Here is a 27573-nt window from a genome sequence, read left to right as displayed (position 1 = left end):
TCACCTGCAAATGCCTTTGGGGTTTTTTGGTAGTTTTTATTTTCATTAGAGCTCCAGTAATGAGGAATAAATTACAAGTGCTTGAAAAATTCTGTGCATCTAATTACAGTGACTGTAGCAACTAGCAGTTCATTAAGGAGGAAGGAGGTTGGCTGAAATTTGTTTCATAGTAGGACATGTGTCATAAGAAGGACGTACGTGTGTATTGCCTGTCCTTTACAGGAGTAAAAAGATCTTGGATGGGGTCTTTCTTTTTATAATCTGGTCTACTGACTCCCAAACTGCTCATGAATTGGCATGTCACTGTCCAGAACTAAACTGAATCAAGCAGTTGAAACACAAACATGAGGTACCATTAGTGGTGTCTTAATACCTCTTACTACTGTTAGTTGTCTTAGTCCATAGACTAAGGCAAGGAATGTCTACTGCAAGTGCTGCAAGGAGATTTTGGGACTGGAGTCCTGTTGTTAGGTTTAACAAATGTCAAGCTGAAATCCCAACAGCTGTGCTAAAGGCTGGACAAAATGAATGTAAGTGTCTTGACATAAAAAATAATAGTGAACTCTGCTAGCTGCAACCAGTGTGAATTAGTGGATTTATGAAACCAGTTTTCCTACATAATGTGAAAAAGAGAATGTCTGCTTCCTACTCTGTCTCTCAATTTCTGTTCCTTTTCTGATTTCATTTTCCATCTGCACTCTTGTATTGTAGCAGTCTTTCGATTGTTAGATTTTTTTACTTGCTTCACTTAGACGTAGGCCATGTTCTTATTTCTCACTGAAGACCTTTGAACTTAAGGCTGTTTTTCTCTCTTCTTCAGCTCCTTAATCACAAATCTGTTCTCTCTCTTCCCTGCAGCCAGATACATGACAAGGTTTGTAGCCAGTATTGTTTAATGTTGGGTGGTATTTTATACTGGAGATGTTTTGTCTATTTATGCTGTTAGGTTTGATTAACACTTACTGATGCATTCATGTTTTCCTGATACTGCAAATATTTTGAACTTTTTAGCTTGTCCAAGTGAAAGAATGACTGCTGCAGAGTACTTCCATGCTTTATGTATTTGTAATAGTGTGGCTTCTGTGGTATCTAACTGTCTGTAAGATGACAGTGTATGGATTTCATCTGCTACAATGGAACTTCTTTAAACTCTAGAAGTAAGCCGGTTTACCCTCTTGCCAGTTCTGATATTCAAAAAGTTCTTGGTAGTAACAGCAGTTGTGTCTGGAGTACCAGTGCTGTTCTGAAGTTGAGTTCCTAGACTCTTTAAGTATCATCTCATGGAGTCTTACAGGTTCCAACTTACTCTGTGCTCAGACAACCCGTGTGGGTAAGTAGCAAGTCAACACTGCTTTCTGAAAAAGAATTATTGAGAAGGTGATTGCTGCAAGGGAACCCAGTATGTTACTGCCTAAAGAGATGTCCAGTGAGATGAGAAATACCTGCTCAGGAGGATTGGGATAGTCAGCTGCAATGCCTTTTCCAGGGGGTTGGGGAGAAGAACACTGGAGGCAAGTTATAGTCCTCAAAGGTGTATTTTGCCTGGCTCTTCATTCCCTTTTTAGAAATCAGTGTGTTGGCTTTATTTCCACCTATTTTTCTTTCCTCAGGCATGGATGAGAATCACTAAGATGTTAATGCAATGACTAAGAGGAAGAGAAGATATTTTTCTTCTCTTGATTCATCCACAGATGTTGCAGAGGGTCCTGTGGACCTTCTGGTCATTGTGAAGGCTCCAGAAACCAGGAAAAGTGGTTTCCTCTAACACCTCAACTACTACTGCTTTGCTTAGGATTGGTCCTGGTTTTGGGTCATCTTTTTATCCAAGCATATAGTTTTCCTTTTTTTTTTTTGTTTTTGTTTTTTGTTACCTATGTCTCATTTCATGTGTTAGGGGGTCCCTTCTCCCCTGGATTTTTCTGCTGCTTGTACCTGCTTGAAAAAAATCGGAGATTTGGGGGGTCCTTTTTCATTGTCCTTTCAGCTCTGTACTGCCCTCACCTAGCTGTGAAGGCACAGGCTATAGCATTGAAGTACCCCTGGGTGGTGGTTTTCCTGGAGGAGCTGGTAAATTTGGTCACAGCTATCCCTGTAGTCCTGGAGAGAGGGCCCTTCCCTCCACTTTGCTTGTTTATGGCTCCAGTTCTTTGGCCCTTGCAGTTACTGCCTGTTACTGTTCCTGTTGTGAGGTTATGCAGAGTGCTTCCCTTCCTAATGCTTTGGTTTTCTCTGGCCTGTTGAGTACATTGTACAGTGTTTCAGTTCGTTTTTTTTTTCTTTTTTTTTTTGGTATGTTGCTAGGTGAACCTGCTCATTGCAGAAAATAAATACTTATTCCCCAGGGATTCAGTACTAAAAATCAAAGAACAGGTGAGGGTGGAAGGGGCCTCTGAAGATCATCTAGTCCAACTCCACCCCTGCTGAAAGCAGGGTCAGCTGTAGCAGGTTGCTCAGGGTTATGTCCAGTCAGGTTTTGTACATCTCCAGTGATGGACACTCCACAATGTTTCCTGGGCAACTTGTACCAGTGTTTGACCACACCTGTAATTTAAAAAAAAAAAAAAAATCCTTATGTTAAAGTGAAATGTCCTCTATTTCAGTCTGTGCCCATTACTCTTGTTCTTTTACTTGGCACCACTGATAAGACTCTGGCTCCACCATCTTTACTCCCCCCACCATGTATTTATACATGTACATAAGGCCTCCCTGAGCTTTCTCTACTCCAGTAAAGAAACAGTCGCAGCTCTCTCAGCCTTTCCACATAGCTCACGGGCTCCAAGCCCTTCAGCATCTTCATGGCCATGACAGGCCTGGAAGATGTGTAGCATCTATTTTGAAATTCACTTCTGTGGGTCACAGACTTGACGGAAAAAAACGTAGGAGTCACAAGTATCACCAAATGTGAACAGCAGCATATAGCGCTTGGACTTGCTAGTAATCTAAGCTGATTCCAGTTATGTAATAAAACCCACAGCACTTGCTGGGTAGAAGCTGTAGCTGTTGCTATCTCTTCGTAGTACAAAGTTTGCAAGAAAATACTGTGTGTGATTTTATATTTTTATATACATGGGTCATGGTATTTGCAATAACAAGAAAGCAAAATCTTGGCGTGATCTGTAGGAGCTCTTTCAATTTTCCATCTTAAGGTGGAGGAAAAAACACTGGCGCAGGCTTTTTTCTATACAATGGCGTATGTCAGTCCTGCAGTAGCTACTTGTGTACCTCTTCTCTTAGGAAGCTGCAGAAGGCAGTCTCAAGTGGATTTGTCCCTATGGATGGCATTTGTGCATCTCTCAGCACGTAGCTGACACTCTACTTATGTATTTGGTGATGGACTTTAGCCATACCTTCACTGTAATAACTCCACTGTGCTTTCTTCCTGTGTAGTTTTAAATACCCAGTTATAATCCAGCTGGTGAGTTACAGAGAGTTTTGGGCTACAGCTAATGTTGCTCAGCCATAAGAATGTTACGGCCTGGCTGACCAAGAGTTTCTCTTCAATAAAAATCAAACCCCAAACCAAGATGTCTCTATTTGGGATGATGCCTTTAGATTTTGTCACATGCTATGTGTGGGTTTTAAGACTGTTTTAGACGTTTAATATGACAAAAATATAACTGTTAAAATGTTAACTGTGTATTTTCTCTGTAATTCTAGATACGGCAGGAACTGGATGAAAAAATCACGAAAGAACTTGAACAGGGTAATGTGGCATTATGTTAGGAGCGTTTTGAAGGAAAAAGATGACTGTTCCTAACTCTTGAAAATATTGTCTTGAAAGCCGTCAGGTTCCTGTGCTAAGCGCAGGGTTTTTTCTACTAGCTTTCCAGTTTAGACTCGAAAGTGAAAACTTCCCACTTACCAAAACTTTGTGGAGCATGTTATACGGTTGCCTGGAAATAGCCAGGCGCAAAGAAAACTAACCCATTTCCCCCACACAGATACACTTGGCTTAAGCTGAAGTCACCTCTCATGAGAGTTGATCCTCAGGCACAAACATCAAACATAAAAGAAGCCCTGAGATAAGATTTTTATAGACTTCAGCCATTGCTTCTCCTTCCATCTGCATCGACTGCATTCCACACTAGACCATACCACACACCACCTCTATTGCTGGTTCTTGCTTTTTGCTGTGTCTCTTATTCATCGCTTGTATTTGTATATCATGTGTTGCAGTCTTCTTTGAATAAGCAGGAAGAATAGAGTCGGTGACAAAAGAGATCCCTTCTTTAGGAAAAGAGCATTCGGTAGCGTTTAGGCAAACATAAGATGAGTCGAATGCTTGTAATACACAGCTTAAAGCGTGGGGCCAGGTGTCCAAAGAGGAATTCCACCTGTTTCGCGATGATTGTTCATCCATAGTCACTGCTGTGCCAGGGACTGGTGCTATTTCAAAGCAGGTAGCCCCTGTGAGCATTTCCTTCTGCTCCCGTATGCTTTTAATCGTACAGAGAGCGTTCAGCTGTAGCTTCATAGCTCTTTCCACGTGTCCGAATGGACACAAGGCCACTGCCCTGCATCCATGTGCATTTTGAACATAAGTGCGCATCTGCGAGGAGTCGTAGAGTCTGGTTGGTTTGGGGACCTTGTCTGAAAAAGGGTGGCTGGAGAAAGATGGCAAAGGTGGGTTTCCTTTCACTCAATATGTATTTTCACGGAGGTAAAAGGGTTTTGCCAGGGTGAGAGAAGGTGCTGGGCTGGGAGACTTGTCTTGCCCTGACTGCAGTGCAAAGGGGGTTTGCCTTTTCACAGGCAGATTCTTTCAAAGTTTGTCACAGCAAAGGCAGAAGCTGGCTTTTAGGAGGGAGTGGTGTTCCAGCACATCCCTGGTTTGAACACTTCAGGAAAACAGACACTTGAGGTTGAAGAGGTCTGCAGGGGGCTAAATTTGGCACTGGCGTAGGCAGGAGTCATTTGTGGGTACCCTGGAGATGTTCAGTGGGTAGCCTCTGGAATGTCTTTCACTAGCTTTAGAAATACTGTTGACTCATAAGCAAATGTGCAAAAATGTGCTTCTTCCTTTGTGCCTAGCCCCTTCATTGTTCTGTTCCCTTGGAAGTTTTTCAGTCTCTTTCTGGACTGTTGTCTCTCCAGCCACCCGTGATGTTTTTACAGGGACTTATCTGGGCCTGTCTACTGTAACAGTAACACCAGGAACCTTGTGTCTTTTCTCCCTAGCCACTGCTGAACTTGAAACTGGATCTGCTGGAGCTTCTCCCATGGTATCCACTGATGGATCTTCAAAAAATTTCCACGTTGACCAGGATCCCCTTAGCAGGGCAATACAGGAGTACCGTGATGTTTTAACCAAAAATTACCTGATTTGAACCAAATGCTCTGGAACTTATTTTGTTCCTGTAGTACATCTGTGGTTTCCCATCCACGGTTCAGGTGTGAAAACGGGTTCATTGCGGTCTGAATATAAATTCTAAGTCTATTAAATGGATGTCAAGCACATTGCACTTGCCTATTGGTTTATTGATTCATAGTTGTTTTATTTGATACTCACAGTAAGAACCATATCTATTTTTTCTGACTAGCAGATTGACTAATCTTGATTCTTGAGCTTGACGGAAGTGCCCCAATGCTGCTTATTAAGGTAGATGCATTATTTTGCTCCACTCACCTTCTGTGTTTTAACAAAAGCATTCCCTTTGTTTTGTTTAATCTTTTCACTCTGTATTTTTAATGTTTCCAGTGTTCTTTTAATGCTTAGCAAATTATTTGATGTGCTTTGAGCCTGCTGCCTCATTCCTGATGCAGTGAATATTTCTGCTGATGAAGTGAAAGTTTTACCACTGTTCAAGCTGGAGAATAGGGCACTTTATGTTGCTGTCACTTTATGCATCTTAGGTTGAAAATTACTGTGAGTGTGTAGTAGTGCCAAGAAAGTTGTTATGTGGTCTTTTTGGTATGTTTGTTTTGTGTCACAGAACTACAGGATGGTGAGGTTGGAAGGGACTTCTGGAGGTCATCTGGTCCAGCCCCCCTGCCTGAGGAGGACCACCCAGAGCTGCTTGCCCAGGACCGTGTTGGCTTTTGAGTGTCTCCAAGGATGGAGACTCCACGGCCTCCATGGGCAACCTTGCCAGTACTCGGTCACCCTCACAGTAAAAATGTGTTTCTTGATGTTCAGACAGAACCTTCTGTGTTTCAGTTTGTGCCCGTTGCCTCTCATGGATTTCATGTTGATTCTTCTATTCCAAATTGCTGCGGCTTTAGACATTTGCAGTTCCTACATCAACACCTGTGGTGCACCTGAAACACTTCACAGGGGGGGAAGAAAGGAATGTTAATTTATCAACTTTTAGTCTCCTCAGTACTTTCCAGAACTTGTCTGACAGGAGACCTAATCCTTTTGTTGCTGCTGGCAGCTGATGCAGCTGATATGGTGGCTGTAGCCCAGGTGTTAGCCAGTGTTGTGTGACACAGTTGTGTCAATAAAGCAAGCAGTTTTACTTATGGCAGGGAGTTACTTGTTGTTAATGAAGATCTATCTGCCTTTGTCACTTCCAATCTGCAAAAGTCACTAGCAACCAGAAGATGGTAGAACAAAGTCCCAATTCTGGAAAAGTAAGAATGGTTGTAGTGAGATTAATTAAGACTGGAAAATTTGGGGGGTTCTACCCACTAACTCAAGGACTTGAGTTAACCAGCAGTGAGGAAAGCAATGAATGCTGCTGTGACACTGTTCTTTTTTATATGAATACATTTTTGTGAAGCTAATACACTGTATTCTGGATATTCCATTTCAGTTTGATATTTAATAAACTTTGTAATTTAGTACATGTCTTTTGTTTTATTGTTTCCCTTCCCTGCCCTTATAACTCTCCAGAGCTCTCCTCTGTGCCGTTCAGCTCTGTTCATGGCTACATCTTCAGTCTGTCCTGGAGGCCAGGCAAAGGGCCAGCATGAGTCTGTGTCCTTTTCCTCCGGGGAGGCTTGAAGCACAATTGTGTTAGGATTGTGGACTGGACTTGAGGTATTGCTAATAGTTCCCAGACTCTTCCTGTATTTTAGAGCAATCCTTCTTGTGGTCTGGGCAGAAGGTAGTGGGTGAGCTTCTGGTAGCCATGAAACGCTGGCAAATCCCACAGGTTTGGTTCCCATGGGAAGTTGACTGATTTGTAGCCCACAAAAGAAAAGGTGTTAAGAAATTTCTCTGGCCTGCACCAGAACGGCCAAAGAGAAGTTCAGCTTTTGGTACTTTCTAGTGTCTCTCCACAGAGAAAGCAGGTGCGGAACGTCTTGGCCTTCACTTTGTGTTGTCATTGTGATAAACTCAGACATGACCTGTTTTCAAGTTTGTTCCTAACCTGCTCTGTGCTGCTGGTTGTCAGTGAGAGAGGAAAGCTCTTGGCTGGTGGAGCAGCAGAACAGAAATTCAGTGTTGGCATCTGGCATAATGGGAATTGATAGCAGTTACAATGGGGTGGGGGCTGAGGAGGTAAAGAGAAGTCCAGTCAATTCCTTCACTTTAAAGTCCCATCTCCAGTGTCGCTGTGGGGACATGATCTTGGTGAGGCCATGGCAGTCATTTCCTTTCAACATTCTCCTTTGTAATGCAAAATGTAGTCACCAGTTGCTTCTCTCCCACCCTTTTGGCTGCAGCCATTGTCTGCTTTTCAGCATATTATATAATTTTATTCATATTATTGTTCCTGTCTTCTCACCTCTCTAAATGAAGCAATTTCTTTCACATTCCTGATGTCTTACATGGTATTAGTAAAAAGAGATTAACAGTCCTGAATGGTCAAATTACATTGTTGGTGAAATTGGAGTCTGAGGCCATTCCAGTTAGATACACAGGGGAAAAAAAATCTTTCCTTTTTTAGTCTGCCATCACCAGAGAAAGCCTCAATGCTGAGCAGTTACGGCTTATATACTGGAATTGCAGCATGAAGTTTCATAACAGCAGTGAATCCTAGTTCTGTGTTTTATACCACTCCAGCTGCTCTGGAGCATCACAGCTACAAAAAAAGGGAAAGACCACGTGAAAAGTGCATTCTGTAAAGCCCTGAATGCACTGGTACATGTCTGTGTAACCTTCAGCACCCTCCAATGATATTAAAACTAGGGATCTTATTTCAGTAACAGATAATATGGTGGGGTTTTTTATAGCAAGCTATTGTTCATGCTATATTATTCAGTTTATATAGAGGCAGAATGATATTTGTATGTCTTGCAGCCAGCCAGCCCCTGCTGTGGCCTCAATAGCTTTGGTGTCTTCAAGTTTTTCATGGAGAAATCAACTAAGTGGATACTTGAAAACAGAATGGAGAGGTGTGATTATAATGGCATGCTGAAGTCCTTGCCAGTTTTCAGTGGTGGTACACTATCAATAGGAAGCCAAAGATAAGATGTCAATTGAAAAACCAGCTACACATGGGGATCTTTGGGGTACTTTCTTGCCGAAGGCTGGCCATCCCTCCATGAGGCAGCCTCTGTCTGCTGAAGGGGTCTGTGCAGACATAATCTGTTTTGCACACAAAGCTGAAATGTAGGTCTGCATATCTGTCACCTTGGTATAGGTGCCAATTCCTTTGAATGTGCAGTTGTGCACCTAGAGTGAATCTTGTGAAGCAAAAGAAGCCCTGTTGCAGCCACAGCTTTAGCTCTGGAGGCCTGGAAGATGTACTTGATGGTGGCTTCTGGGACTGGGAACACTCAGGTCTGGCCTGGAGGTACCTCCCAAGCACTGAGCTGCAGCCACAGCCATGAGCCGTGATGGAGCTGTGGGAGCAGGGGCATTGCCAGCTGGAGCTCAGTCCCACCACTCTGGAGCAAGGGAAGCAGGGTGGACCTGAAGATTGTCGCCAGGTCCAACCAGGAGTGCAGATTACCAGGCAAGTTCCTAGTAACAAGTCTAGTGGGAAGTCTGTCCTCAGGTCAAGGTCAGCATTGAGATCAGGCCTTGTGAGGGTGACCAGGGTCAGACATGGCCCCAGGGCCATGGGGATGGGCCAGGCTGGGACATCAGCCTCGGGTCCTCAGTGCTCATGAGGCACAGATACAATGCCAAACCAACAGTGAGAGTCAATCAGCTTCTCTCTTCAGCCACACCAACTCATCCAGTCACCCAGGATTCCTGTCACAAACCTCATTTCCTACTGCCTTGAACTCTTGATTTAGGTATACTGTCCTACAAGAAGATCAAGCACAGCAGCAGACCTGTTAGAGGCTCTTGTCCTTTAATCTGGAAGATAATTTAGTTGTTTACAGTTTATCCTAATGGGGCAATCCCAGTACTTACTGTGAGTAAGTTGCCAAATTCAGTGGCCTGATGGGGATGGGATGGTACAAAGATATGTATAGCTACAGACACAAAGATACCGTTATGCGTATAGATATGTCTATAGACACAGATATCTAGATATAGTCATGTACAGTGTGGATCCCTTCAGCAGCCGAGCACAGACACTCAGTCTGCCCTGCAGCTGAGCTGTTAACTCATCTTGATGGTTTCACACCTCAACCATGAGGCTGTGGCTCTACTGGGGCAGCCTTGGGAGGGACCTGGACAGCAAATCCCTTCCTCTGAGGCCCTAATTTGGGTTCCTGCCTGCCCTTGGCCCTCTCTGCTCCCCTGGGCTGGTGCAGATGTACCTTTGATGGGCTGATGGCTCCTGTAAGGGGCCTGGGTGCAGCTGCAGCAGGGTATTACTCCAGTGTCCATCTGCACCACCACTGCCACCACCACCACGGTGTCTGCCTCCTTTGTGGGGGGCAAGCAGAAGAGCTTTTATCACATAACCCAACACTTAACTCCTCAGTGCCTCCAGCATGCACATGGGTCAGGTTTTTCACCACAGTGTCACTTGGACCCATTATTTACTCATAAAACCCCAAGTAATCGGCAAGAAGACCTTTGACTGGTGTCAAGTTACACTCTTTGTGGCTGTCCCAATATTTCCTTATACCAGTGTCTGTTAACATTGCTGTTTGCTCACTGATTTAATTTCTAAAACAGAATGTGCTGGTTTTGGCTGGGATAGAGTTAATTTTCTTCACAGTATCTAGTATGGGGCTATGTTTTGGATTTGTGCTGAAAACAGTGTTGATAACACAGGGATGTTTTCAGTACAGCTGAGCAGTGCTTACACAGAGTCAAGGCCTTTTCTGCCTCTCATCCCACCCCACCAGCAAGGAGGCTGGGGGTGCACAAGAACTTGGAAGGGGACACAGCCAGGACAGATGACTGGGGGAACATTGAGTGATGGTGTTTGTCTTCCCAAGTAACTGTTAAGCATGCTGGAGCCCTGCTTTCCCAAAGTTGTCTGAACACCTGCCTGCTGATGGGACATGGTGAATGAATTCCTTGTTTTGCTTTACCTATGAAACTGTCTATCTCAACCCATGAGTTTTCTCACTTCTACTCTTCTGCTTATCTCCCCCATCCCACGGGGAGGGGGCAGGGGACAGTGAGCAAGTGGTTGGGTGGTGCTTAGTTGTGGGCTGGGTTAAACCACAACAAAGATTAACAGTGTAGGGATACTTAAAGAAATAGCAGTGTGAAGGACTTAAACTGCTTATAATTGTAATGACTTTGCATGCCTCTTCCTAGTACAGCTAGTTTGAGAAGACTATGGAAATCACCATTACAATAGACCTCTTCTAAATGACAGTCAGAAGCATGCCAGCACAATGTGCAGGTGCTGGGAGGTATCAGGATACCTAGAAAAAGCCCTTAGGACAAGGGGTTGAAAACTGGTTAACCAGGTTTTACTGTACCATCAGCTTGACTTATGCCTCCTCTCACCCTTTGGTTACAAGTTGCCAAGAGTAGATGGCATGCACTGTTTCACCTGGAAATCAAGTTGATAACTGTATTTCTTGACACTGTCAATCTTGAATATGCAAATTTTCTCTGATAGCACCACCTTTCCCCGAGCTTAAGCACCACATTAGCTGAGGTTACTGTAATAGCTGACCATTCTACTACCTATTAACTGTAATGAATTATTAATTATTACTATTAATTTAATCACTGCCACAAGCTATAAGCACAAGGACAGTGACTGTTACACAGGCAAGCAGCATAGTCCATGTTTTATTCAGGATAATGTGGACCACATATTAGTTAGGCTTATGAGCACAGCTGTGTACCACAAATGACAAGGGCAATTTTCACTTTTTATATTCTCTTGACGTTTCTGTTTTAATTGTAGAAATGGAATACAAGTTCTGCTCCCACCTCAGAGGCCCACCCCCAGACATCTATAGCAGTGCCTCTATGTAGAATAGAGCTCTAGGCATCTTTATAAACAACAACAACAAAAATGCCTCCTTCACATTTCTAAACACTTGTGGCATCTACATGAACACCACTGCCAGTCACTTTCTTACTGGTGAACTACCAGTTGCCACAGCCTTAGAGAAAAGTCACTTTTTATCTCTACTTGTAGTACCAAAATCCTGTGCATACAACTTGTTGCAAGAATGAAGACATTATTATTCAACACAAATGCTCCTCTTTAATGACTTTTCATGAAACAGGATAATGTTTACCTATTTCTAGAGCATCAAGGCAAAAGTAATCCAGTACAAAGCTAACAGTCCTTACACAGCAGCTAGGTGGCCACACCAGAAATTATTTACCAAGGAATCCTGAATCACACACACACAGGCCCATTCCATCTCTGTAGCTTTCCTACTGAATTCTTCAGACCAGCCTAATCAATAATGTGTCTTGGTATTTACTGTTCATAAACTCAAGTTGCTTTATACATACCTCTAATTTTCAAGAGTTGCAGGGCTGTGTCCTGGAAACGCAACGATATTTCGGAGAAGCTGGGCTTCAAAACCTGGTTTGTTTCTTGGCATCCACAATGGAGCTGAGCCAACTTCCATCAAGAAAAGGACATATCTGGGGTTTTTTGCCCCCCATCTATTTTGGGGCAAGGGAGAAGTTACTTAGAACATGGGCTGAATTTAATCTTTCTATAAATGACTGGCTGTATTACTTTCCAACTTTATGCCGAAAACAAAATCCTGCACTTGCATTTTGCCATCTGTCATATGAGGGTCCCAAGTCACTGTGAGAAAAATCAGCTTTCATTTTAGACATGGAAGACAAGATGTCTAGATATTCTGGGCATGCAGCAAAACAGAGAAAAATACATACCAGAAGTGCAGGGGAAAATGATGCATCACTGGCTTTTACAACTTATCTATACTTCCTTATGTCTAGGTTATCTTCACTGATTAAGCCTTTCTTGGTGCTGCAGTAGAATCTCTGTCATCTTAGAAGTTTCTTGCTTCATTAAATTACTAAGGCTCAGGAGGCACATGGCAGAGTGCATGGAAACTTCAGTGCTTTCATAAATAATGCTGAACTGCTTAAAGGCCCACAATGATGAAGGGCATTACTCTGGGTACATGTGTGAGTGGAAGCATGGCATTTACTGTAGGGTAGCCTGGCAATTCCCTTTCAGCTAAGGGCAATTCTGCTAGCATCTGTGCTTTGCTGTTGAAACTCGGAAAAAGCATAATTAGAACCAAACCCAAAACTACTGACATACACAATGTGGTTGTAGAGCATCATACATGTTTTATCCACAAATAAAATGTTATGACTCCCAGATTGAAGTTTGTCTTTCTTATTGCTTTCTGCACTGGCTGGACTTCTGAAAAATGGTGGAATCAGAAGTTAGAGCATAAAACTCAAAATTACTTGATGGATGTTATAAACTTTGCAAGATGTTAAAGTAGTCTCTAGATAAAATAGGGAACTGTCCTGTTCACCCACATAATAATCATCACTTAAATTATAACAATAGCTTACTCTACCAAATATTTTCATTCTGTTCTATTTCTCATCAGAGACTGTTTCCACTCAGATCCTGACAATTTTAACTGAATATGACTGACAACTTTTCAGGGAAGCAGTCTTGAAAATCAGAAGTCCAATTCCAGAGAGCAATCCTACCACGTTATAGTTACACAAAAGAACCTTAAGCCTGGCTTTTCAAAGACCTAGAACATTTGCACCTCTTAGATTTAAGCTGAATTTAGGCCTGACTCTGGTTAGGGCAAGCAGTAGAAGAAACATGGCAAAAAGCAAGAAGGCTGCTTCCGTTCAGAGTTGATGAGCACACACTTTCATGCACTTTGCACTTGCAATTTAATCATGGAAATCATTCTGCACACTCCTACTGCTAATGATCTGATTGTTAGGAGAAAGGTGGGCCCCAGACCTATTGACTGTTTACATCTTAATGTGCCCTGGTTTTGAAATCTATTTCCAAACTACCTGAGGTTCTATTGTGTGATATTTCCTCCGCAGCATCACACGTTTTCAATCAGCATCAGCTCCTTAGCCCTAATCACTTCCTGCCTTGGCTTCTGTTCAGCACTGCAACTCGCTGCAAAACAGAACTCCCGTAAATCCGGTCTGTATACATGAAATGGTATAGATGAAGTGATATTCAGGTGGCAGTTGGTAAGAACTGTTTTTATTCATTGGAAATGCTATAAACCAAGTTTGAAAAGGTTGTAAATATCTAGAGTTTTCATTGCTGCATGTTTTTTTTCTTCTTTTTTTGTATGCATGTGGCTTTGAATACAATTTTGACAATCTATCCCCTGTATCTGAGGACACTACGTCACCTGCATATTCTATCAGTGCAAATAGTGCAGATCCTTGCCATACACCACCAGCAACTGTGGCCAGTTTGCAGAAACGTCACAGTATTCATCTGCATACAGGTTCCCAACTGCATCATAAGCAGAGTAGAAATCTGAAATTATACAAGTGATAATTCCAGAAGATTTAAGCATAAGAATCCAAAGCATGAACAATAATTTAAAAATAACATTTTAGGATAGGAAGCTTCCATATGAAATTCTAGTGCCTTAAAATATTTCTGAGTAGAGAATGTTTTCTCACAATTTTGCAGTATTTCTCTTAATAAAAATGACACGCACAATAATTGTATGTGTTAACGAGAACTTCGCTATAGTGAGCACTGCTGTAAAACCTAACTTTGTTCATGTTCAACAGGTTTCTATCCTGCTTGCTTCCATGTTTTAGGAATGTCACTACTTTAAATCCAACTTCTTTGATTTCTCCACCTGCACCATTTCTGTTCCAGTTTCTATGCAGAGCACCATAACCATCACTGCTGGAAAAATCAACACTAAATTAAAGATGAATCTAGAGTATAAAACAAAAAGATGATGGTTGGACAACCATTAAAGATGTTTTAGTGGACAAAAGCAGGACATGCACATGCCCTTGTGCTCCCTTGAGTAACAAACACCTCTCATCTAAAAGCGCGAGTAGCAGGCAAGAAGTTCAGCATTGAGTGAAATTTCTTGGCATTCGCTGGCACCGTTACTGATGTAAGACTGAACGGCAGCAACAGGTTGTTCAACGCAAGTTCCAGAGTTCCTGGAACGTGCTGCAAGGCTCCAGGAAGGAAGATATTACTGCTTAGATAAGGTCAGGCTTTTAGTGCTAGCAAGTAGTTCTTGGCAAAAGTCTGAATACTATTGTGTTTTCAGCTTTTGATTTCCACCTTCGTCAGTGAGGCTTTTATTTTCTTCAAGGAAAATCCTGCTACTGGAAGAAATGCCAGCATTTCTGCCGTTAACTATAAAAATTACTGTAAAAAAAGGCCCCTGAAAATGACCCTTAGACAGAATAGGGCACACTGGAAGAGGCTATCAGGAACAGGATTTCTAGGACAAACACCTGGCTCTTTACTATTTGTCATACGTTTTTAACCTAAGCCTGGTACAAGTTTTCCCTCCCTCACCTCAAGGCTTGTTCTGTACAGATACCACCTTCTGGCACATCATGGTGCCACGTGGTTTCGTGGGTTTTTGTCTGTGAATAGCTGATACATGAAGTACGCCTTATTATTTAAGCTAAGGGAAGCTAAGACTGATATGACGCAGCTTTTCTGGATCCTTACTGAAGAACTGCAACTGAAGAACTCTTCCACTTAAAAAAAAAACAACATGATTCGAATCAATAAACTGCAGTTTCCCCAACTGGAAAGCAGAAATAAGAACATAATTAGTAAAAATTAGGAGAGTTGCATACACAGGTGCCAAAATGTACCACAGACCAAATATAACTACCAAGAACAAACCACCTTGATGTTTCACTGCCATGACTCACATTCACAGTTTCCAAGTCTCTTCAACTGAGGCTTCTACCTTCTTGAGAAGTGCCTTCATGGTCGTTGTCATTTAATTCCTAAAGGAACAACAGCTCCCAGCTTTGTATTTGTCACATTAATTGTGAAATAAATTTAAACCTTCCTAACCAGTGCACGGAGAACACACCCCGGTATTTAGGATCATTTCTGTATGAATGTGCAGAATAAAATTCTTAAGAGTGCAGCTTCATGCAGCAGAGGCTGAGGTGGACTTATGTTACCACAGGTACAAAGCACCTACTCAAGCATACAGATCCAGTACATTTGCTATGAAAGTAGTATGGGGATGGCCATAAGATAAATCTATCGTACAAACCACTTGTTCTTCATCTTCAGCTCCAGTGCAATGTGTTCGGTATGTCTCTCAGCTGCTGTACTTATAAAATGGATCAAAGAATAAACACTAACTCCAGGAACTAAAGAAAACAGGCCAAAGTTGATAGCAAATGTTGAGTCGCACAGAAATTCTCCACTGTCAGAGTAAGTCCTCAAAACTTACTTTTGTTCTTTTAATTCAGTAATCTGCCTGTAGGCCACATAATATTTGAAGAACTTTGACTGCAAATACGTGAAGTGAACGTGGAGACACTTCACATGGATTGCAATTAGGGGAGTTGCCCTTGGATCACAGAAGATGGCTTCTGTGTTGCTTCATGCACACCAAATGAATTTAATTTCTTTATAAGCCAGCTCAGTCATTTCACTGGGGGCATCCTTTTCCAGTACTCGTCAAGACTTGTCTTTCTACTCCAAGATCTCTATTAAACAAACAAAAGGAGGAAGTGACCAACCTAGAGCAATGCAGGAAACTTAATGGAATATGACAATTACCTCCAATTCAGCGTTACTTCCTTTTGTCCTTAGCATCACCTTTCTCTGCCCTACTCGTTTTTGTAAAATTGGTTTATTACTCTGCAAGGACTCATTTGCTCTTACTGAAGATCGCCTGTTATTTATTGGATCTTTAATCTCGGCTCTTTGCAGGAAAAGACAGTTTCCAAGAACACTATGGACTATGACCCCTTTTTCCTATCTCAGCAGGGCTCTTCATGTACCCCAAGGAACCAGCTGACAGTCATACAGCCACAGTGGCCAAAACTCACTGGGAGTGCCTTCAAGTCTGAAAAAGGAGTTACTCTTTTTTTGTTGAGAGTACTTTTCCCTCCAGCAAGAATAAAGCAAAGACTCTTTGCAGACAATACAACTCATCTCCTAGGAGACATGTGCTTTGCTACATCTCTGCAATCAGTGGGAAACGGCAAGCAGAACCTTCACCCCAGCCAGCTGGCACACACCGATAGGCTCCACACAGAGTTATGATCTGTGGTGTGCCTTCCCCATTTCAGTCCTCCTTCACACTCCTCAGCATCTGAGATAACTTTTCCTCTCAAAAATTCAGGTCTGCTTCATTTCCTCTATGTTTTACCTCTTTACTACTTTCAAAACTTTTGCTACACTGACTGCAGTGTGGGTTCACCTAGAGTCAAGACACATACAGAGCCTTCACACTTGCTGAGCTTCCATCCTAAACTCTCCCTCCTCCTCCTCAGACTAACATTCTCTAGCTTTCTTTTTTAGAGTGACTAATACAAGGCCATCACTTTATGTCCACTTTCTGGTTTCAATCCCATTTATTTCTCCTACTTTGATTCATTTTATGAAAGTAAATTAGTGATATAAAAATAATTAACTTCCATTGGTGACCTCTTTTTTAGCTAGACTGCATTACAGGTTTGATTCAATAAAAATACCATTTCAGACCGGTTACAATTCAACTTCCAGCACCAAATACTGTTTTCCCGAGTGCTTTCTCTCCACCCTATAGGGAGGGATGGGACCTACTTATCCACTATAGATTCACAAGGCTATAATTTCATCTTGTAATTTTTAGAAGCATATTGGGCCCTAGATTTGATTGCAAGAAACACCTTCTGACTAGGTCTCCTGGCTTTGATCCCTTCACCAGTATACCCAGAAGAGGCTTTGGTCAAATACGGACCAAAACCAATGACATTAAATTGAAGCAAAATTTCCTGCAGAAATTGAAAAATTTGAGTGCAAGACAAAAATCACAACTCTGAAAAGCTTTATATTTCTGCTGTCTAAGCATGAAAGTAAGCGAACTCCACAGCTGCCAGTTTTAAGGTTTTAGACAGAACTTTGCTTCTGAGCAGGCTCCATCTTGGCAGGGCTGTTACTGCCCACTGTCCCAGTCAGGCCTGTGAGAGGGTCATCCTTCACCTATCTCACTGCAGAAGAATCAATTTGACAATGCACTGCATATCAACCCCTTTGGGCTTTGTGCAGCTAGTTTTCACTAGATTCCCTTCTGAAAGGGAGTTTAACTTATCTCTCTCAATCCCTTGGAGAATGCCATAAATTTAGGACGGCCTGTGAGTAGAGAAACATCTTAAATTCTTTAAGCTGTAACCTCCCTGCCACACACACAATTTCACAGGTCCAGAAAGAGTGCATGCAAGAGCTGAGGTCACTCACCTAAAGGGAAGAGGATGTGGTTTGCAATCTGTGTTTTAAACACCTGGCTGTGTGAAACTATTATTTTCCTGATCATGTTTTTTCCTGCTTCAGCAATTCCTGAACTACTCTGAATTCTTATCTGGACAGTCCCTGGATTATACTGATCAGCTTCACCACTTTGGTTCCACAGCTTTGTATCTGAAATCATCACTTCAAGGACAAAGAAAGTAGTTTCAGCTAACATCAGCAGCTCATCATATTTTAAGTCCTCAACCAAACACAGGACCAAGGAGCTGCATTGCAAATGATGTGCTCGAGGCAGATGGTCTCCATATACATTAACATTCCGTAACTCAGCTTCAAAACACAATTCCTCAGCTATAAAGCAACAGATTTCCTTAGTCATTCCAGTGCTTCTGCAAGTATTCAACCTATGTATTTCAACTATAACTCTCCAAATATATCCAAGGTTAAGTACTGCATTTAAACTCAGCTCATCTTGATTCTACTCTTTGCATTTGCAATTTTTTCTACTGAGCCCTATCATTGCTTTATTTGTCCTTTATCAATACAACTCACTTTCTATACTTTCCTTTCTTGTGCCAGTATCAGTGTTTCAGTAGCAAAAGGGTTTTTTGTTATATACAATTTTGCTGACTGTTCAATGAAACAGATTATTTTGACATAAGGAATTGTAGCCAGACTTCATTGACTTTCAGTAATCACAGAAAAACCCTGATTTGCCTTACTCAATGTCTGGTCAGCAATTCCCTGCAGAAATATGGACAGAAAACTACAAGACGCTACTTTACCAGGTCACAAGATGGAGAAAGACAAAAAAGGTTTGCTGAGCTTCACATGCTCCACCAAGAACAACTCAGAAAACAAGCTGGAAGCTACAAGAATTGAGAACCAGATTTCACAGAGAACAAATATCTTCAGTTCAGTGTATTTGGTTTCCAAACAGTGAACTTGTAATGAAAAGTACCAAATCCCACTTAATCATAAAAATCAATATAAAAAACAAATATGCACATTAAAATGACTTTTCCACAGTACATTTATATATAGGAGGGAAAAATATTGGACCTGCTGGCACACTAGAAGACAAGGAAAACAGCTTTGTCCTACAGTACTGACTTCCTCTTGCTGCCACCATACCAGTATTACTGCTGAGTAGTAAGATGTGGCCTAAAACACACTATACTGCACACAGCTTGTCCCACTTAACTTGGCTGTTGCTGATGTATATGAAAGGGTCTACTATGGTTACCTGTGTTCCTTATATTCAATATTAAGGCAAATGTCACTCAAAAGAAATAATTTCTCTATCTAAAGTACTTCTGCGTCTTCTAAACTACATTCTAGCAAGACAGTGCTAATTACATACTAGCAAACACGCAATTCTCTTTCTATAGATCTTACCCAAATTTTGAGCAACAAGACAGCTGCCGAGAAGAGAAGAGAATGAGTTGGTGTGGAATTTAATGGGCTTCAAGTAAACATGGATATTTGGTTTAAGTTCTGTGTTCCTGCTCAAAAGTCTTTCTTTCTCCATTAACTTGCCTTCAAGCATTAAGGCCCTAAGAACTCCTGCATCTCCATCTAGTCCCCCATCTTGGGGACTAGAGAACAAAGTCTGATAAACAACAAAAACACCTAACACATATGTAAGTCATTAATTTGACTGTGAAAGCTTTTAACATTCCTGCTTTCTATACTACACACACACAAAAAAAAAAATATTCACAATGCCCAGTTTTCTACTTACAGACAGAACTACATTTAAGGATGGTTAAACTGACTGTTACACAACCTACCTCCAAATAATCCTGAGCTAACACAAAAAGCCTCAATTTACCTTTAGGAATGAGATATTATTTTAAGAAAGAGATGTATATATACACAATATCAGGACTATCATTGATATTGCTTGCATTTCCCAGTGCATATTTTACAGTGAAATTATGCAGAATGAAACCCCAAAGGAAATTCAATGAAAGCATCTTTAGTAAAACATAGAAACTTTAATTTACATGCAAAACTACAATATATTCATAATAAAAAACTGGTGACTAAACAAATTAAACACAATTTGTAAAAATCATCCACGTTGTTAAATAGGTCTGTACAACCAAAGATTTACAAAGTCCCTGTACATTTTCATCTTTTCAGTGCACAACTGAGTTTAAAGGTTCTGCTCGAATATTCCCCAAGTCAAGAGCTGAATCTGTCTCTTCATCAATTTCACCAATGACAGCACTGCAATAAAAAAACAGGTTATCGTTTGTTGAAATCTCCCAGTACAAATCTGCAAAGCCACAAAATTCACTTGCTAGTGAAGACACCCCCCCCCTTTTTTTTTTTTTCTTTTTTTAAAACTGTAGAGTTCTATCCTTTGATCTTCAGATTACCATGGCTATAAGTAGAGTCTAAAGAAAGGGGGTTTGGGTTTTTTTTTTTAAAGATACAGGTTATAAGAACCAAATACTACTGGTCTGTTTTAGGCAGAAGGTTAGCCTCTGAAACAAGAATTGGAAACCTAGTGAGAGAATAGCTTTTCAAGAGTTATGTCTAACTGTAGCAATTTTAAGTGCATGTGGCATCAGATAAGCAAGGTGATTTCCTTCAATACAATCTAATTAAATGTTATTAATTTATCCAAGAAAGGATATATAGTATTTCACCTATGCTATGTTAAGATTATCTGGACTAAAACACTAGTGGACTCAGTAAAACTGCTTTAGAGAGAAAAGAAGATTAAGGTAAAAGAAGTCATACTAGGTCAGGATGGGAACTAACCCAGAGGGAGCATAAGAACAAAAAGTCTAATCCTTCTGGCATACCCATCTACTCACCACTTCAGAGACTTATGAGCTAGTGGCTGTATCAACAAAATGAATTAACAGCCACCAGAAACTATGTTATATTAATCTATCCAATAACTTTCTGAATAAATTTGTAATTTTGGTCTTTGCTACATCCTACAGCAGCAAGTTCCACAATTAAGTTTTACAAGGTGCCATGAAATACTGTTATACGTAATCCAACAAGAAGTTATCTTCCATTTTCAGTAACAGGAAAAACTAGAGGAATTTAAATGAAGCCATTAGCTTCCCATCTCCTTCTAATACTCCTGATTTCACAGCAACCAATAACCATTATAGCTGTACTTTTCCCAAACTTAAGAGGCCTTGCCTATCCAGCCTTTCCCTGACACAAAACATTTCATGCCTCTAGTTATTCTCACTTGCACTCTTCATGCATTTTCATACTGCACCCCTCTAAAGATAGCGGCGTACCAGGTGTTTATGCAATGACATGACAACATCTGCTGGTTTAGTTTTCTTCCTAATAATCCCTAATATTCTTTCTTCCCAATGAATAAGTATTTACAAAAAAAATAGCCAGATACCAGGGTGAGACTGAGCTTAAGAGTAAGACATCCCAGTACAGGTGTCTAGGTTCCCATGATGGTCAGTGGAAACTAAAGAGGCCTAATTCAACTTGCCTTGAAACAGAAATCTGGGCAGCTGAGTAGCTTTCTTAGTTCCATTACTGCCTAAATCTTCCCTATATCAGGAGCTTACACAATACAAATGTAAACTGCTTGTGCCAACTGAATACTCAAGTACTGACCAGCATGAAACCTTATCTCAAATTTGAGCCTCTTCAGAATTCTTGCATGAAAAGAACTTGATCCTGGATGCTTGTTACTATTCCATTTATTAGTTTTTTTTAAAGTGACACTTTAAATTTAATTTAAATTTAAAACATCTTCTTAAATTAAAAACTGTCTATGATCTCAAAGCGTAAGTTTCTCTTTAGTTCACATTGAGAAATGCAGCTTTTTCATCAGGGATCTCATTCTCCTAGAAGTAAAAGGAACAAAGAATATCTGCCACTCCTGAAGTCTCTTTCATAGGCTTTCTGCTTCTCATGCAGCAAAGCAAACACATATATTTAAGGGGTTTGGGTTTTTTAACCAGTTTTTCTTCACAATTTTTATTACAGTTTTACACACAACTTTCTAGTATTAGTATCTTTTTTGGTTTTCCTAATTCATCACACACTTTTAAATCAGAAGTTGTCCTTTTCCTTCTAACAACCTCTACTTGCTGTTGAATCATACTGAATTTTTCTGATGCCACACATTCACTGCAAGCTTCTAGTGACACACACTAGAATGCCTGGAAGCACTTTATCCCACAACTGTTTCTTTTCTTTTATTTTTCAATAGCTTCTCTATTTTCTGAGAGTCCCCATTTTTGAAGTAACTGTTACTTAGCTGTTGTTTCTTTTTTCTTCTTCCTGTATGGATGCTGAATTTCAGTATGTTAAGAGTTGCATGAATACAGAATTATTCCTTCTAACAAATATGTTTCTGAGTTTGTTAAGGTTACAAAAAATAGAATAGTTTCTATAAAAGAATGTTTTGAAGATAAATTTGAGTAATGTGTCAGCCTGCTATGGTGAAAAAGTGAAGTAGTAAACAATTGTTTGGCTTTTTATATACATTTGTACTATTTGAATGAAAAGTTACTGGTAGAGTAGCATGCTTAACCCTACCTTTGTACATTTCTCAATTTATTTATTTTGTTTAAAAGCTTAAGTCAAAAGTGACAAAAGCCTTCCAAAATGATATGCTTTCTCAGTGATGTTAGATAAACACACCTAGATATAAATCTAAGTCTTGACATTTCTTTGTACAGAAATATCCACTAGAATTAGAAAATTAAAGATCCTGTTAAAAGTCAACTTTGTATACCAGATTGCTGACTTTTTGCACACAAGTTCTATATCATATTTTGTTCATTCTTCTATTTTTAACTCTGATCCTGCCTTTCACAGGCTGGAATAAAGAACATCTACACAATGTCTAGACTCAAGAAAGGAAAATGCTGAGCTTTATACTGACCTTTCCTCAATTGCTATCAGTACATCAGCTGGTTAATTTACAGCTCATTAAAGCTAGACTAACAATAGCTTAACATTACAATGCAATCGATTCTGTAGCAGAAGCATAGATACTTGCTATATAATATGCCTCAGCTTTGACAGTGCTGCCCACAGATACAAGACGTCTGGGGCTACCGAGTTGTATACAGATACATTTTATATATATGTATATACACACACTAAATCTCTATTAATTGTTTTAAACAAGAATATGCTATACTTACACGTTATCACCTCTTACAATGTATAATCCCAGCACTACTTGCTCAACTCCTTGTGAAGAACTGAACACTCGTTCATGGCTTTCATCCAAAATCAAGTTAATGGTCTGATCAAAACCTTTGAGGGTTCCCTGAAAAAACACACAAAAATAAAGCACTCCAATTACCTTTTAAATTTATCGTCTTTGCTTCCAAGGATATCTTAAACAAGGTGGCAATAATAAGGTACTAGAGAACAGATGCTCTATTCAGGTTTTATTGTCACAAATAGCTGGAGAATGAAACTTTAAAAGCAATACTCAATTTAAGAAAAGTATCTATATTTACTACTGAGTGTTCATGCTAAAAGCTACAGTAATCTAGCATTAAAAGAATGAAAGTTGCTCTTTTACCAATGACAGCCCTCTAGACAACTAGATTGTACTATTCCTACACTATTTTAGTCTTCCTTGTATGGAAGTTTCCAGAAATCAAATAAGTGATTAAATCAAAGAACAGAAACACTGGAATCCTGCTGTCAACACTGTTGAAACCATTCTTAACATGCAATTTAAAGTGGTATCTCTTTGAAGGAGATTAGCTTGGTTCCACAAAAGCATTCAAAAAAATACAAAACACACAAAGAATTTCTGTGCCACTTCAATATATGTTTAGAAAAATGGTAATTGATTTGTGTAATTTACCATCAGTAACCGATTAAGAAATCTAAACTCATAAAACAACCTCATTCAAACAATGGTAATATCCTTTTATATCATCTAACCATGTAACAATGAGTCATATATATCAATTCCATTCAAGTCTTTTTAGTAGAAAGTATCTTGTATCACAACACAAAGTTTACCAGACTGACTCCAACCAGACAGATTTGGTGAAGCTAGTATTTTTCTGCTAAAAGTACTTTCTTTCCAGAGGCCACACAAAGCTCAGTACAGACAGAACAACCATACTATTAAGTTAAACTCAAAACATGAAAGAATAAAAGATAAGGTGGAGAGGAATACAAGAGAAAAAAAACAACACAGAAGCAATAAACCCACAACATTCGCAATCTAATGTATAAGCTTGCCAATCGTCAGGTTTTCAGGCTTAAACAGAATCCCACAATTCTTCAGCAATTGTCAGCTGATATTTTTCTATAACCATATGGAAGAAAATGTTTTAGCATGAAAGTTGAAGAGCTTACTGAATTATGAGGACATTTTAGATGGAAACCAAATTACTGAACAGAAAAAGAAATGCGTTTTCTTGTGCATTTCTATAGAAATGACAAAAAGTCAAAGCATTTGCACACACAAGTTTATCAATGGACAAAGCTGACAGGCAAGAACCAGTGTCTAAATTATACAGTATAAAATAATGTCCACAAAGCTTTAGAAAAATTAATTGTAAAGGTGTGACCATAAGTGATAATATCCTAGCATGGTTTCTTAATTGCCATGATGGAAACTCTTTATGGGGGAAAATAAAATGTTAAAAAATACAAGTCTCACCACAATCATTCTTCCATCGGAAGTAATTACTGCAACAGTACCTGACAGTTCATTGAGGAAATGTTTATAAAGATATCTGAAATAGAGCCATTAACATTTTCTGAAACATTCATAAGCAATATAAGTTTTAAGAGCCATTAAGAGACAGAAAAACCTATCAGTATTTTCTTTTTAAAAAAAGCAGCACAGTTGATAATATTTGACAACACAGTAGTCTTTATGAAAATCTGTTTTAAAGTTTCATTTTACCCAACCGTGGAGAGTCATACACAAACATGAACACCATTAAAAGCAGAGTAAAGATTTGAATTCACCTCTCTTTCCATTACTAGCTGCACTACCTCAAAATTGAAACAACATAAACAGTTTTATAAACACTTGAAGGCAAGTCCTTAAAAACAGCTTAGCTGTAGGGATCCTGAATCTGGCATTCTACACCCCCTCACTCTGAAGGTCCGACCATCCCAATTTGATGATCACATATCCATCATCCTGAATGACTTTGGGTCAGTATCTTACAATTTGTGAATAAAACTGAAAATGCCCATAGGTTATTAGGAGTACAAAAAGATAATACGAAAAGGGTTCCAAGAACACTAACTCACAGCTTTTGAGCAAATGATGTAAAGCTGGTAACTAATCACGTGTTAAGAATCCTTTAAGGGGCCAAGCCCCTTGTGAATCTCGTTCCTCGTCAGAGATAAAGTAAGGATTGGGTTTGCAGCACTGGAGGCTACGTGGGACGCTATCCTGTGGGTCTCTTGTAACCTCCGTTCTACCTGCCAAGCCAGTCTTATGCAAAGAGAAACCCGACACAGCCAACCAGAAAAGACTCAAGCAGCGTAACTGCTCGCGGGAGCGGGATGCAGGAGGCCAGAGGCCCCGGCCGATACGCTTTTCACAGGCCCCTCAGTGGCCGGCCTAGGGCTGGGGATCTCCCCGCAGCTCACACCTTGCCGGCCCCGGAAGCACCCGATGCCCGCAGCAGCTCTGGCACCCAACCCCGCGCCGTGCTGCAGCCACCAGCCCCCCAGGGCCGGGCACCGCCCGCCCGCAGCAGCGCCGAGGCCCCTGGCCCCCCGCACCCGGCCTCCCCTCGTGTCCGCGGGCGCGAAGGCGAGGGAAGGCCCGTTCCCGCCGCCCCTACGGCTGCCCCGGGGCATTTCCGCCCGCCGGAAGGATACGGTTGATGTAATTCTCCAAAGCAGAGGTCATGGCGACGGCTCCCGCGCTTCGCCTCACACCGGCAGCCACCTCCCACGAGACGGCGGTGACGACGCTCCCAGCGCGACCTCCGGCGCGCGCCGCTGACGCGGCCCCGGCGCGCAGGCGCACGATGCCGCGGCCAGGCGGGACAGCAGCGCCGCAGGCTTCCGGCGGAGCGGGGGCGGGGCTTGGGCTGCGCATGCGCGGAGAGGCAGAGGGCGGCGAAGAGATGGGAGCGGGCTGTACCAAGTAGCTACCGCCGAGGGCCGCGCGGGGGGGTTACACTGCCCCCTTCACGGCACATGGCACCGTCCGTAGGGACACCTGCTGGGTGGGCGGGGACGGGAGGCGCAGGCGCTGTATGACCCGTCGTCTTCCCTCACCCAACCCTCTCGGACGCTATCGCTGTGGAGGGACTGTTTGGCGGGGGGGCTGTTTCCGTGCCCAGCCTAAGGGTTGACTCTCAGGGTGTCGCTGCCTGGGTGTGGCGTTTCTCTCGCTAACTTGGGAGCCACGTATCCCTCCCTTGGTTTCCTGGGCCGCCGGTGTGAGGTGGGCGGGAAGGAGGTCTGGTTGCTGTCTCTCCTCCGCACGGATTCGGAGAGCCTCACGGCAGGACTGTGGGGTGGGTGCCCAGGCCAACCTTACAGTGCTGTTTATTGAAGCTCCGTGCAGTGGTGCTTTCTGTAGGAAATGATGAATGGTGAGGTGTGGGGAAGGCGAGGCTTTAGGAAGGTGGTTTTGTTGTACCTGGATCCCATGCTGTAATGGGCATTGCACCAAGCCGCCTGCTTGGGCTCAGGCTGTGGTCCACAAGTGGAGAGTTGTGCCTCTGCTTTAAAGAGAAATGCAGGGGGCAAGCTCTACAATCCAAGCAGAACTATGCATCTTTTTAAAAAGATGTGCAGTGCCAAGTAAGTGGTGATTCTTCAAGTTTGGGTTTTATGCTTACAGGAATCTCACGGTGATCTATAAATGGGAGTGGCAAATAAGGATGTCCTGAAGGAGTTGTACTTTTTCATTTTTGTGTAACTTTACTTGTCACTCGCATTATTCCCTGTCCATTCTGGTGGCCCATTATGTCTTTTGATGCGTCCCTGATTATTACTGCCTTCCATACTTTCTGCTCAGTCTACATGATGCACACAGTGTTTCCTCAGTCTCCTTAGAGTCCTGTGAGATAGAGGAGTGGATGAAATCTGCTGGATTCAATGGTGGTACTGGCAGACTGTTATGTAGGAGGCTGGGCTCACAAAAAGAAATATCTTGGGGAAATTTAAGTTCAGATATTCAGTAATAGAACCAAGTTAAACTACAAAACTAATCCTGGTGCTTTAGCCATCTTTGCCTGTGGGAGATAGTGTAATCTTTGTTAGTATGCAACAGGCTTTCAGAAGCATACTGCGGTATGTTGTACATACAGACATCCTCTGCATTGCAATGTATTCAAAGTCATGAATGCATCCCTCTAATGGTATTTAATAATATAGCAGTCTGTGGGTGATACCTAGAGTTTTACACAGGCATGCCCTCTTATAATAGCCTATGTACCAAGCTTCTCAAAGCATGAGGTCAATGCTTTTGTTTCAGCACCGTTGCTCAAATAGTCCTCGTGGAGACACATTAAAATAAATTTTCTTCCACCTGCTTTTTTGACAGTATTGGCTAACCTTTTGAGATGTAACACTGTGTGGGAAATGCTCCTTCAAAGTATAAAAACATGCAGTGGGCCATTTTCAGTCCAGCGTATTGTGAAATGAAATGTTACATAAATTCTGGATTTAAAAAATATTGTAAGTTCATGACCTTGAGTAGACAGAAAATTAGCTTGGCAGTTAGAATATGGAATTCCTCTTTTTGTCAGTTTTTGGACAACACTGAGAAAATTTAAGCTCTGTAAAGTTTTCCAGTCTGTCAGTGAAGATACTGATTGTGATGGGTTTCATAAAATGGTCTAAAATAACATTAGATCTGTGTATAATCAGGAGATTAGAGTTGCTGGAGCACTGAGCAGATATTCATAGGAGAAAGCTCTCACAAATAATACTT

At 41.3% G+C, this 27573-nt stretch overlaps 2 protein-coding genes across 13 annotated transcripts in view; one reads left to right on the top strand and one right to left on the bottom strand.

Moving 5' to 3' along the window:
* ANKRD26 (ankyrin repeat domain containing 26) overlaps positions 1-6788 on the top strand; it is a 62742-nt gene extending 55954 nt beyond the window's left edge. For 9 of the 12 annotated variants that reach the window (XM_074827560.1, XM_074827558.1, XM_074827557.1 and 6 more), the window contains 3 exons: positions 821-874; positions 3658-3703; positions 5179-6788. In XM_074827560.1, coding sequence (XP_074683661.1) covers positions 821-874; positions 3658-3703; positions 5179-5327 — 249 coding nt within the window. In that variant the 3' untranslated portion in view covers positions 5328-6788. The remainder of the gene's footprint in view (positions 1-820; positions 875-3657; positions 3704-5178) is intronic. The other 3 variants (XR_012623628.1, XR_012623629.1, XM_074827559.1) reach the window with 3 other exon arrangements.
* Positions 6789-19652: 12864 nt separating this feature from the next.
* LSM8 (LSM8 homolog, U6 small nuclear RNA associated) lies at positions 19653-25636 on the bottom strand. The gene is made up of 4 exons (XM_074827555.1): positions 25503-25636; positions 24319-24359; positions 22829-22956; positions 19653-19907 (listed from the first exon to the last, which is right to left on the bottom strand). The coding sequence occupies exons 1-4, from the start codon at positions 25531-25533 to the stop codon at positions 19817-19819; spliced, it is 291 nt and encodes a 96-aa protein (XP_074683656.1). The 5' UTR covers positions 25534-25636; the 3' UTR covers positions 19653-19816.
* Between the last annotated feature and the right edge of the window lie 1937 nt (positions 25637-27573).

Source organism: Strix aluco, chromosome 5 (genome assembly GCF_031877795.1).
Source record: "Strix aluco isolate bStrAlu1 chromosome 5, bStrAlu1.hap1, whole genome shotgun sequence".
NCBI lineage: Eukaryota > Metazoa > Chordata > Aves > Strigiformes > Strigidae > Strix > Strix aluco.
Note: the sequence above shows the minus strand (reverse complement) of the source record. Positions and strands in the feature narration are given on the sequence as shown.

What these genes read in the sequence shown, in the direction of transcription:
- LSM8 (XM_074827555.1), bottom strand. Translation starts at nt 25,533, where the DNA reads ATGACCTCTGCTTTGGAGAATTACATCAACC. An exon ending in CCGATGGAAGAATGATTGTG is followed by an intron (nt 22,957 to 24,318) that starts GTGAGACTTGTA and finishes GTGTTTTTTCAG; the next exon opens with GGAACCCTCAAAGGTTTTGA. An exon ending in ATTGTAAGAGGTGATAACGT is followed by an intron (nt 19,908 to 22,828) that starts GTAAGTATAGCA and finishes TTTTTATTGCAG; the next exon opens with TGCTGTCATTGGTGAAATTG.